Source organism: Lottia gigantea (assembly GCF_000327385.1).
Source record: "Lottia gigantea unplaced genomic scaffold LOTGIsca_143, whole genome shotgun sequence".
NCBI classification, from domain to species: Eukaryota; Metazoa; Mollusca; class Gastropoda; family Lottiidae; genus Lottia; species Lottia gigantea.
This window is the reverse complement of record NW_008707672.1, coordinates 122,796-135,547: the sequence shown is the minus strand read 5'-3', so window position 1 is coordinate 135,547 and position 12,752 is coordinate 122,796. Positions and strand designations below refer to the sequence as shown.

General features: G+C 35.0%; 2 protein-coding genes across 2 annotated transcripts; both read left to right on the top strand.

Annotated features, from left to right (window-relative positions):
• Positions 1 to 7,914: 7,914 nt before the first annotated feature.
• LOTGIDRAFT_80774 (hypothetical protein) lies at positions 7,915 to 8,100 on the top strand (the record flags this gene model as incomplete). The annotated part of the gene is made up of 1 exon (XM_009050024.1): positions 7,915 to 8,100. A coding segment is annotated over one exon (186 nt), but the record flags the coding sequence as incomplete, so codon positions are not given.
• Positions 8,101 to 8,418: 318 nt separating this feature from the next.
• Positions 8,419 to 11,554, top strand: LOTGIDRAFT_172846 (hypothetical protein; the record flags this gene model as incomplete). The annotated part of the gene is made up of 7 exons (XM_009050023.1): positions 8,419 to 8,428; positions 8,551 to 8,726; positions 8,986 to 9,148; positions 9,929 to 10,072; positions 10,189 to 10,281; positions 10,672 to 11,144; positions 11,537 to 11,554. 7 exons carry the CDS (start codon positions 8,419 to 8,421, stop codon positions 11,552 to 11,554), a joined length of 1,077 nt encoding a protein of 358 aa, XP_009048271.1.
• Positions 11,555 to 12,752: the final 1,198 nt, after the last annotated feature.

Here is a 12,752-nt window from a genome sequence, read left to right as displayed (position 1 = left end):
TCGTAAACTCCAAGGATACTTAACAACAGATACTAATTAACACACGATCTTGTTTATTTCCTAGAACTATAAACTTATACGTCCTGTGTCTGTGCTTTCGTAACATTGATACAATCTTTCTTCTCAATCAGGCCAGAAAATTGGGAGATATTTCATTCATTCAAGGCCTGATAAAGGCTACCGTGTACTTTTTGTGCTTTCTATAATATAGTGGGAAATCAATGACTGAAAAAGGTGTATTAATTAAGCAACAAGAATGGAGTTTTACATCCTGTACGGTCAAACGGGCTAAGAAAAGTTTTGAAATCGGATAGTTTGATAGTCTATTCATCGATATCTGAATAGCAATAGCCTATACTTATATATTGAAACGATTAGAGAACGCGTTTACATAAAATATTATAGAAAAACCATACAATATATTAATTCATGTTTGTAACAGTAAATCTTTAAAGTAACCATACCATCAGTAGCTCAACTACTATAGGGGCTAATTGAACCAAGTCCACGCCCCACCCCATCCCTCCGAAAAAAAATGTAAAATCAAAAAAAGAATTTAAAGTAAGTATCTAAAAGGTAAACAAGTGTAAAATGGTTCTCACAATGGGGGTCTCAGAAAGCAGGAGAGCATGAGACCAAGCCTCTTTGCTATCTGGTACTCCCCCTTTAATAGAAAGTCAAATTTTTTGTCCGAGGCCTTGACTTAAAATTGTAGGGGACCATGCTTTTCAGAAACATGTCAAACGTTGTCAGCTGGTGGCAGACTTAGAAATGATGGTTTGGTGGGACTTGAAAGTTGGTGAGTAGAAATTCCTAACTGGCTGCCTTCTTTTGGAGTATTTACCAGTCATGTCTGACTAGAGCTCTGGACTGTTGATTTGACTTTATTTACCAGTCATGTCCGACTAGAGCTCTAGAATGTTGATTTGACTTTATCTACCAGTCATGTCTGACTAGAGCCCATAGAGTTCTTAATTTGGCTTTATTTTTCGTCGATGTCTGACTTTACTGGTCAGACAGGTCAGTTTTGGGTTGTTGATTTGGCAGCGTTTTTAGGCACTGTCCTGGCAAAATTTCAGTCATCGCACCTTTCAAGGCGCTGCCCATTTCATTTCGATCATGTGTGTATTTATATAAAGATATGATTATTCTATCTAAGGATTATCTCAATGGGATCGATCACAAAGCACGTGTTTATATGACCGAGTGAATATCGTTGTTATTAAGAGAGACTCAAATTACTCATAACTCGCTTATGTCCACATCCTCATGCGCCAAGTCATTAATATGACAAAGTCAAGAAATTCACCAACAACAAACAACTGCGTTCAGCTTGATGCTCGCATATTCCAACTACTTAGATATAGTTTTAAATATCATTTTTCATTAAGTAACATACTAGCAACTGAATCAACTTTCGGCAACTTCGATTTTTTCAGTGGTTGTTGGAATCAAGTAGACTTATCCAGCATGACCAGGTTCTCTGAGATGCTATTATTTTCTAGCGCAGTGACGTTTCTAGGAAACATTAGGCTAATATCTAAGGGGGAGTGGAGGAGGGGGCGGTAGCAAGCCCCCTTTTAAAACGCCACTGTCTACTAGTAGTCGGATGCTCTTAGAATCTACCGATCACAAGGTCCACCTGAACCCAACTTCTATGTTATGTATTGAATGAATGTATTTTTGTGATAAATAGATATACAAGATTACAATAGATATTTTATTGACAGTTTAACAATGGAGATTACAATAGATATTTTATTGACAGTTTAACAATGGAGATTACATTAGATATTTTATTGACAGTTTAACAATGGAGATTACAATAGATATTTTATTGACAGTTTAACAATGGAGATTACATTGATATTATACCGAGTCGTCTTGAGTTGTTAAGTACAGTTGTCTAAAGGCTTAAAGGAAATATTACCTTTTTCTAGTTTATATTCTAGAGGTTGATCCATTGTTGTATTAAGTTGGTTTTGGTATATAGTTGGTTTTAAGGAATATTATCTTATGAAATTCAGCGAATATCATCTAAACTGGAATATAAACTTGGCCCTATATGCTTCATCTGTTGTAACTGTTAATACTTATATGAATAGAAAGTAGAGGTGTTCTAATCACTTGGAAAAATACTAGTTTGTCTCACATGTCCATAATTAATTCATAATTAGCTAAATTAGAAGAGAATTACCAGCAGAATTCTAACGAGTGACCGATCAAGAAAGGTCAAATAGTCTTTTTTATTTATCCAGACTGTACATACATGGACATTTACGATTGGTTAAAACTCTTAATGATATGCAATAAGAACATAATGATATGATTAATAATACATGATAATGCATTAAAAACACTAATTGATCAAATGGTTTGCTTAATTTGACACTAAAACTAAGGAAACCCATCTTTAACTTGGAATATAAAGTTTTCTAACCTTCATCTGTTGTAACTGTTGAAACTATAAGCTAATGTTGAAGTCACATGTAATCAATGTTACTTGTAATTAAACCCTTTTCCTTGAAGCTCGACCAAGCATTAAAAATTATTTGTCTGTGAATACAATGCAACTAAGACAATCGTCTTTTATGTCTCCAAAGGTATATTACCTCTTAATATGGCCAAGCAATTGAAATTTTAAACTTGGCCGAAATGAGTGTTTGGTCATCAGTGGACTTACCTGGTGTCATAACTTTACAGCAGAAGTAAGTTTGTACGGTGGCGGAGCTGAGTTTGTAACATACTTAGTTTATTTTAAAGATATATCGCCTTATAAAGAGATTCTAGTTTTTAGTCCTAGTAAGTCAAACTCACTATCGTACGCCTAAAGTCAAAAGTGACTGTCCATTTTTAGGAAAAAAAAGTTAAAAACTGATATCTTTCTTTTTTCATGAGTTTTTTTAATGCAATAATTGTCTAGGTCTTCACAATGTGTCAAGTAGCCAATCAGTGCCTTAAAATTTACAATACTTCCATCTGTGAATGTAAAGTTGCATCCAGAATTGACTTTGTCGAGGAAATAGACATTTCTGGTTTTCTTGATGTCCAAAATCGCCATTTTCAGAACAAGAAGATTGATGATTTTATCGCTCCTATAGGCCTAAAATCAGAAAAGTTCAATGGTGTGTCTGATTGTTTACATTCTCTTATTGGCATTTCCAAAGATAAAATGCTAGCAAGGGGTCAAACTTGTCGAAAAAGGACATAACCATTCTGGCACTATTTTTGATGCAATGATGGACATACTCTAACCGAGACATCCTGCAAATTCACAGATATTGAAGCAGTTTTTTTGTAATTGGAGGATGTGATCATCTTCCCACAACTTGATTGGTGTTTGTGAGAAGAGTTTGTGAGCTTACCCCTCAAATACAAAAATACTGCTTCAATATCAGTGTCCTTTTTCAACAAGTTTGGTTCCTTTCTAGCAATTTATTTTAAGAAAACTGATAAGAGAATGTAAACAATCTCTATTGCAAGCAGAAACACCATTGAACGTTTTGGTTTTTAGATTTTCTGATTTAATAAGAGCGATAAAATCTTAAACCACGTTTTTCTCAAAATGGAGATTTTGGAAATAGTTCCAACTTTGGGCCCACGATATGTTCTCTTAAGTTCTCTCAAGTTCGATACTTGAAATTTTATTATGTCCATTCTAAGAGGTAATAATCCTTTAAGACTAACAATAAAATGATTATAAAGATAACCAGACTAGATTATTGTTCTCGGTTGAATTAGTATTTGTTTAAAACTCTGCAGTATATAACAATATAGTTGTTAGCGTTATAAAATGTTGAAGGACTTTTAAAAATGTTGTATAAATATTTCGTCTGTGCTATATAACAATACAATATATTAGCTCTGAGTAAATGTTGAAGAAATGTCTTGAAGCTAATATAAGTGTTAAAATGCACCCAGACTAAAGGCTATAAATTATTATCACCAGTGTTATAATATGATATTAGCAAGGAAGAGTGAGCAGAATAACACCATAATGAACATTACAGGTAATATATTTGATTTTTTTCCTTCATTGATCATGGTGATGACCTGCAGAAATATGAAGATAAACAATGCCACTTGTGACCCTGCACATCAAACCAGGTATTAAGTAGCATTTGGTGTATGTAGAGCTATCAGTATATTTGGATTTCTGGCATCATCAGCTACATTTTAATACCAATACCATCTCAATAGCTGTCTCCGTTCAGAAGATAATATAGTCAATTTAATATAAAGATTTGAGTCCCCTTTTAATACTTCACTGCCAGCTCATTACTGGGCAGTGTAACTTAATACCTGATATGATGTGCGGGCTCACATTTGTTTTCTATAGTAGATATGTATGTGTCTACTATGTTTCTTCGGTTGTTTGGGAATAATACAAGTACACTTTTTACTCAATTTCCGTTATTGCGCACCGAAGGGTCGTGTCGGTCTTTATTAGATCATTCAGGCACAGCAGTAGGACGTAAAACTTTCTTTCATTTATTTCATTTTCTCACTGCAGTCGACTTGTTTGTGTCTACTATGACGAGACTCGGTTGTTTAGGAATAATACAGGTTCCCCTTATATCTAATTTCCGTAATTGCGCACTGTAATGCGATGTCAATCTGCATTAAGCCATTCAATACAGCTGTAGGACACAAAACTTCATTTCATGTCATAAACTCGATATAGTATATTTGACAGTATGTGCCCAGACTTGTCGAGAACGCGGAGTATGGACAGTACATGATTACATTTTATGAATTCCCTTTATTGCGCACAGCAAGGTGTTCTCCGTCTTCGTTTGTACAAGTGGAATTGCCTGATTACTTAGTGGTCAAGTTATCCACAATCATATGCAAACCAGTTATCAAACCTACTTTCGTAGAAATGGTTAGAGGAGTATGGAAGCCGGCTGCGGTCATATTACCCTCGAGGAGAGGTCGAGGCACGACGAATAAGCTTTCTCGCTTTATCATGGGTGAGAAATCGACAGTAGATATGGCCGCAGCCGGCTTCCATAAGGAGAGACACGTGCATTCTTCTCAGCTTATTTGTTGAATAAAATGAATTGAGTTTTACGTTCTATTTTGTTCTATATGAACACAATCATTTGAAATTTGTTATGTCCTATCTGTTCCTAATTCAACGTATGTGGACGAGACTTGTGTATGATATTCTGTTTGTAAAAAAAGACTCCATGATTTCTGTTTTCGTGTGTTTCGGAATGTCTATACATGTAAATAATTTCATGTATTCTAAATTTCAATCGATGTTTTTCAGGCCATTATCGTGGCTTTTATGACTTCTTAAATCCAGAACAAAGAGAAAAATTGTGCAATGTTATAAAGATAAGACAAGACCCAATCAACCGTAAACTTTACTCGGATACAAATAAAATACCTTTGAAACATGTTGTATTGTAGGCTGATATCATTTATTATTTCTTAGAAAATCTATATTATAGTAAACATAGCCTTTGATCTCATAATAATGCACCGGTAAATCCCAAATCAAGTATGTGGTAAATATTGCTATATAGAAGAATAATAACATAATAATTTATTAGTTCATAGACGGGGACTATTCTAAACCTGCTCCACATTCAGTTCTCCGTTTTTAAAATGTTTTTCAAATAACTCCTTTTAACATGACGTGACATGGCATCCAATTTTCAATCAGACGTCTGTGGTTCCAGCAATTTCCCTAAAAATAAGCGTTTTATGACGTCATTATAGTTAAGGGTCTTATGAGATGCATGCATATTTGCGATTTGTGACGTCATAAACTACATGTTTGTGGAATTGCAGGAACCACAGACATTTGTTTGAAAATTGGAATGGAACAATTCGATGCTATCAGTGTCCCCGATACACATAAAACGGTTATAAAACCTCTATACAATCCCTATATCTATTAGGAATTTTAGGTTGTAACATTGCGGTACGAAAGCACAGGCATAGGCATGCAGGCGTAACCTCTAGTGATAGAGCAATGTTTGTGAAGTTAGTTTAAAATAAGGGTTATGTACATACTAGTAATCTCAGATTACCACTTGTGAATTGCAATAAATTGATATTGATCACTATGCAATGATTGATTGATTGATTGATTACCTTTTGCTTCATTTCCTCTACATTCTGACCACAGAAACCTGCCGATATACCCCGGACAGATCTTTGTAACTTTCAGTATCCATGTAAGATATTTTTAGCATTTGTGATCAATGGTGACTGACTGCTACCTTGCCTCAATGTATTACCTAGTCGGAAGCGGTATTTTAAATTATTGATGGTTCACTGCTATCGTGTCACAATCTGCTAGCTTGTTGAGCGTGATAGTTAAGATCAATGGTGGCTCATTGTTATTATCTTCCAATCATCTAGCTCGTTGGACACGATAGTTAAGATCAGAGGTGGCTCATTGCCAACGTATCACAAATGTTACATAGTTGGGCGTGGTAGTTTTGATCAATTGTGGTTTACTGCTATTGTCTTATAATCTATTATCTAGTTTGACACGGTTAGATCAAAGGTAGTTCATTTCTATCGTGTCACAATTTGCTAACTAGTTGGACACGGTAGTTTAGATCAATGGTGCCTCATTGCCACTGTGTCACAATCTGTTATCTAGTTTGGCGCAGTAGTTGAGACTAATGGTGGATCATTGTTATCGTGTCACAATCTGTTAGCTAGTTGGACACGGTAGCTAAGATCTAGTTGGACACGGTAGTTTAGATCAATGGTGCCTTATTGCCACTGTGTCACAATCTGTTATCTAGTTTGGCGCAGTAGTTGAGACTAATGGTGGATCATTGTTATCGTGTCACAATCTGTTAGCTAGTTGGACACGGTAGCTAAGATCTAGTTTGACACGGTAGTTTAGATCAATGGTGGCTCATTGACTCATTGCTACTGTTTCACAATCTGCTAGCTTGATGGATACGCTAATTTCCTCTCGGGTGCGATTTTGATACGATTTTATGTTTTCCTCTGGTTTGATCAAGGACAATGGTTCCAGATTATTTTTTGATTAATATTTTTATTTATAGGGAATTAGGGAAAACTTTGTTTTGATCGATCGGGGAATGATAGTGATTTTTATTGTTAATAGATTACATAATTAAGGAAAGGTAACAAATTGTAAAGTACGTTTACACCAAACAAAAACATATTTATGAACATTAACCAACTCAAGGTTGGATTTTTCTGGTACTATCATACCACCTTAAATGCTGGGCTTTGTTTTGCTCCCCAGGGTTAGTGTGAGAAGGGAGATTCAAAGCACCTTACCGGACCCAAAAACAATTGATCATGCCAGTGACGGGGTGGCGGGGGAGGGGGAGTTATATATATATATATATAACTGTCTAGGATGTTGTAAGAAATGGTGCCATGTTTTATCCATGCTCGCCTGGGTGAACTGGGCTCAGAATTCTTTAGTAGCCCACTATATCGGATTTGATATCGATATCGAGCAAAATATACCCATTTGGGCACTGTTGCAGTTTCGACCCCTGCAACAGTGCCCGTATGTGCACATACAAACATATAAAAGACACTAAGTGTAACTGTGTTATGTAGGCTTTATACTCTCAAAGAAATTCTATTGTTGTACAATTCTATTGAATGGATATTAACATATATTGGCTTGTTGAACCGAGTTGTGACTGACTTGATCAGAGCCGCTTGTACTTTCACTTTCTACAACATGTCTTATAACATTATTGGTAAATATTTACTTATTTCTCATCTTAAAATACATGTATCATTTCATAATCATGTATCATGTTATAATGTATGTATCATTTTATATCCTTTTATCTTTTTATAATTCTGTATCATTTTATTATGCATGTATCATTTTATAATGTATGTATCTTTTTATAATCATGTATCATGTTATAATGCATGTATCATTTTATAATGTATGTATCTTTTTATAATCTTGTATTTTTTTATAATCTTGTATCTTTTTATAATCTTGTATCATTTATAACCTTGTATCTTTTTATAATTCTGTATCTTTTTATAATGCATGTATCTTTTTATAATCTTGTATCTTTTTATAATCTTGTATCTTTTTATAATCTTGTATCTTTTTATAATCTTGTATCATTTATAACCTTGTATCTTTTTATAATTCTGTATCTTTTTATAATGCATGTATCATACCATAATCCTGTACCTTTTTATAATCTTTTATCTTTTAATAATCTTGTATCATTTTATAATCTAGTCGCGTTCTTCACACCATTTTATATGATGTTTATTTCAATAGCGTGTTTATGAATGATTTGGTGAGGGGGCAAGTAGGGTACACAAAATTATCATTATCAAGGCGGTTCTCGCGCTTAAAATCGTGTTTCAATAATTACTTTAGTTTAATAGGTCTATCGTGTTATATGGAGATTTTATTCTTTAATCATGGTATCTGGTAAGTCCAACTAATGAATGAAATATTGACCCAGTCTATTCTAAGAGGTAGTATTCGGTTTATAATCGGGGGACGGGGTCGGGCATACCGAATTATTAAGAAGTGTGTTTCTTTAATTGCAGGTGAGGAAGAAGAAGAATATAAATGGACTCCAACGATTACCGTCTCAGACATCAAACTCAGTGGATTGAGGGTAAACTTTGACCCACCGTACCCAGGGGCTGTCTGGCATCACATCTGTGCTCAGTTTCCAGACAATTATTTTATGTGTGTCAAAAGAATATTCAAAGTTAAAATGGTAAGTAAGGTTTTTTTCTAAAAAAGTCTGGTTGCATGTGTCAAGATGAGGGTGGGAAGTATGGGGTATGTGGTGCGGCCGGGCCTTAGAAGTTCAAGATACACCTGAATTCATGATCACCAAAGTATTTCTGATTTTGTTCAATAGAATTCACGTTCCCACTAATCCCACAAGATATAAAAATACATACAAATTTATTTTGGACATCCCACAGGCATTCATCTAGACCTGAGTTCCCATATGTAACTTTTTATTCCAGCCGTTGGCCAGTAAATTTATAGAGATCCCTAACAACAAAACGTATCGAATAATGGTCAGACCATATGATAATTATACTAAACCTTTATATAAGTTTATACCAGCATCTTCTTATATCTTTCTACCTCCGTTTGATACGGAGTTAACAACCATTGATATACCAGGTAAGCATCACCATATTACTATTATAATGGTTCACATGACGTATCTTTTGCCTTGCAGTACATGTATAAATATCATACTCGCCTATCTAAGTCAATTTAGATAATGTACATATTGTTTAATGTCCCATTGTCCGTCAGTCCGTCCACAATTTGCTTAGATTTATAGATTCCATTACCAACATCCCCCCGTCTGTCTTTAATTTTAATATTTTAGATGCTTATTATTATTATGTAGATTGTCGTTACCTCTCTCCGCTGCTCTGTGTGATCACTATAAAGGATGAATTTATAGTCCGATCCTGACGAAACTTGGTTATTCCCTCCTTATTTTTAACAAATTTGAAATATGATTTCTATATGTTTTGCCCTAAAACGTTTGTCCAATTACACCAAATTAATTCGATTTTCAAATACTTTCTTAAGATAATTATCTCAGACGCTCCAGAGAGACTTGCGATTCTACAAAGTGCATTTTGAATTCAACCTCCATTTAATCAGGCTGAACTCGGGAGCCTTGTGCCGCCACTGGTTGATAGATGACACATTAACAGCCGCTTCCAGCTAATTGATATTGCATTCTATGTTTTGCTGTTATAAGTCGTGTTAGTTGGTAGTAGGATAGTGATCAATAAATTGGCTGGTTTCGTACTGTTGGTTTGGTAATAGAGAAATCTTCACATCTGGTCGTTTGAATGATATGGTCCAATATCCAACATTCTCAAAATACATCCTTCTATGAAGGCTTCAACGTATAACTTAGAGAATGTCCTTCATTTTCAGTTGAAAGTCCTGTTCAAAATGTAACAGAGAAAACGCCTGGTGATGCATCAGAATTATCCCAGCCGATCAACATAGCTGTCGTTGTCATTTTATGTTGTTTAGCCGCCTTGATCGTTCTGACCCTGATTGGCATTCTGATTTACAGTGAGTCTAACTTGTTTTATTTTTTAGAGCGTAATTTGGTCGCAAAATACTGTCATAAAAAACATAGCATATGTAACTTTCAGGTCATTATAGTTTAAGATAAATATATATTTCAGAGCGAAAGAAGAAAGAAAAACAATTTGTTTACAATCTGGGAGACGTCGATTATCCCGATATTCCTAGTACCATACGGGAATCAAGAGGGCCAGGTATGAATTAAAGGCAAATTGAATAGAAGAATGTTGAGTGTGTTTGGGGACAATACCGGCGCCAGCCTCCATAAACTTGGGATACATATACGGGCAAACTGACTCAATGTGGAGGTGGCACAATTGTCAAAGTTGAGGTTCAAAATTAGGAATTTTGAGGAATTGCGAAGGTGCATGAAACGTCTGAAAGGTTTCTCCTTCGAGATCGTTTTTGAAAATAGACTTAATTTGGTGCCTGTCGACACATATTTTGGGGCTAAAACGTATATAAATCAATTTTTTGGATTTTCTAAGAAATGAGATTGGGGTCTATCTATATATGTCTTTCTATCGCTTTTATTCTTTTGATTTTTTAATACAGTACTTTTTTATTCATTTCATCATTTTCAGTCACAATCACACCCTTGTATCTTCATGATTCGACTGGAATGGTGGAGGCCCATTTGGACATTCTAAGAAACCAGCCGAATATAAGTCTAGACATGATAAATGTCAAAGAGATACACGGAAATATTGCAGAATGGATAAACACAAAAATTAAATCTTTATCTGAAAACACCGATCTTGATGTCTTAATATATGCGTCAAAAACATTGACAACAGCCTTCACAAACCCGGATACATTCCATGAAAGTCTAGCAGACCAAATCTGTGTTAAAGTTATCGAGAAACTTTGTCAAAATCCGAATATCGTACCCTATATTGTGTGTTTCGGAGAACAGGAAGATTTGAAAAATTATCCTCCATTGGTACAGTATCCTAGTGTAATATCGGTGATAAAATATAAAGCGGATAATAGTGTGTCCTTTGATGGAACTTTGGACTTAATTCGGAAAATACTATCCATTGACGAAGCCACCCGGGTGAGTTTGGACTCAATGGAAACGCGCCAATTGCAATATCTGTTTACACAGCAATCTTCCGTCGAAATGTAGCCAACAAGATCTGAATTACACTTGTTATTTTTCCACCGAAAACGTCTATCATTTTTCTAGCATTTAACCCAGAGTAAAGTGATGTCTGGTGTTTCTATAAACATACTATAGTACAACAGTGGACCACTCTCTAGAATATAACCCAGAGTTAGGTGATGTCTGGTGTTTCTATAAACAGGCAATAGTACAACAGTGGACTACCCTCTAGAATATAACCTGGAGTTAGGTGATGTCTGGTATAAACAGACAATAGTACAAGAGTGAACCACCTTCTAGAATATAACCCAGAGTTATGTGATGTCTGGTGTTTCTATAAACAGGCAATAGTACAACAGTGAACCACACCCTAGAATATAACCCAGAGTTAGTTGATGTCTGGTGTTTCTATAAACAGACAATAGTACAACAGTGGACCACTCTCTAGAATATAACCCAGAGTTAGGTGATGTCTGGTGTTTCTATAAACAGACAATAGTACAACAGTGGACCACTCTCTAGAATATAACCCAGAGTTAGGTGATGTCTGGTGTTTCTATAAACAGACAATAGTACAACAGTGGACCACTCTCTAGAATATAACCCAGAGTTAGTTGATGTCTGGTGTTTCTATAAACAGACAATAGTACAACAGTGGACCACTCTCTAGAATATAACCCAGAGTTAGGTGATGTCTGGTGTTTCTATAAACAGACAATAGTACAACAGTGGACCACTCTCTAGAATATAACCCAGAGTTAGGTGATGTCTGGTGTTTCTATAAACAAACAATAGTACAACAGTGGACCACTCTCTAGAATATAACCCAGAGTTAGGTGATGTCTGGTGTTTCTATAAACAGACAATAGTACAACAGTGGACCACTCTCTAGAATATAACCCAGAGTTAGGTGATGTCTGGTGTTTCTATAAACAAACAATAGAACAACAGTGGACCACTCTCTAGAATATAACCTAGAGTATAAATTCACTTCTATAAATAGACAATGGTACAATATTTCAATATCCCTCTGGAGAGATATAGAAGTACAAATTAGAGATATAGAAGTACAAATTAGAGGTTTCTATACAATTTCACCCATATTGACAATTTTAGTCCACATGCAATTGTAAAATATGATGTATTTATTTATCTTGCCAGTAATTAAATTTCTTAATTTATTTATTAATTAGCTTAACTATAAATCGCTTTAGTTCACCGCTCATATCTTATCACAGATTCTTAATATATCACAATCTTTCAAACGGAACAGGGGTTTTACAACCATATTCTTTCAATAACCCTTTCAGGATGTTTGATCAACTGCATTACTCCCCTTTATTACTATCATTACTATTTGGTGATTTTATTCTTAGGTTTTCCCTTACAATATTTATATATCGGAAAATAGCCTGACTAAATAGAATTACAAATTGTCCAAAAGTTTGAGGCAAGACTACACAGTGTCTCATTACACCACAAAAATATCAAAAATACCACCCCGTGGAAACTCCAGCCATGATCTATATACAAGCAAACATGTACCTAGCAATCAGTGTA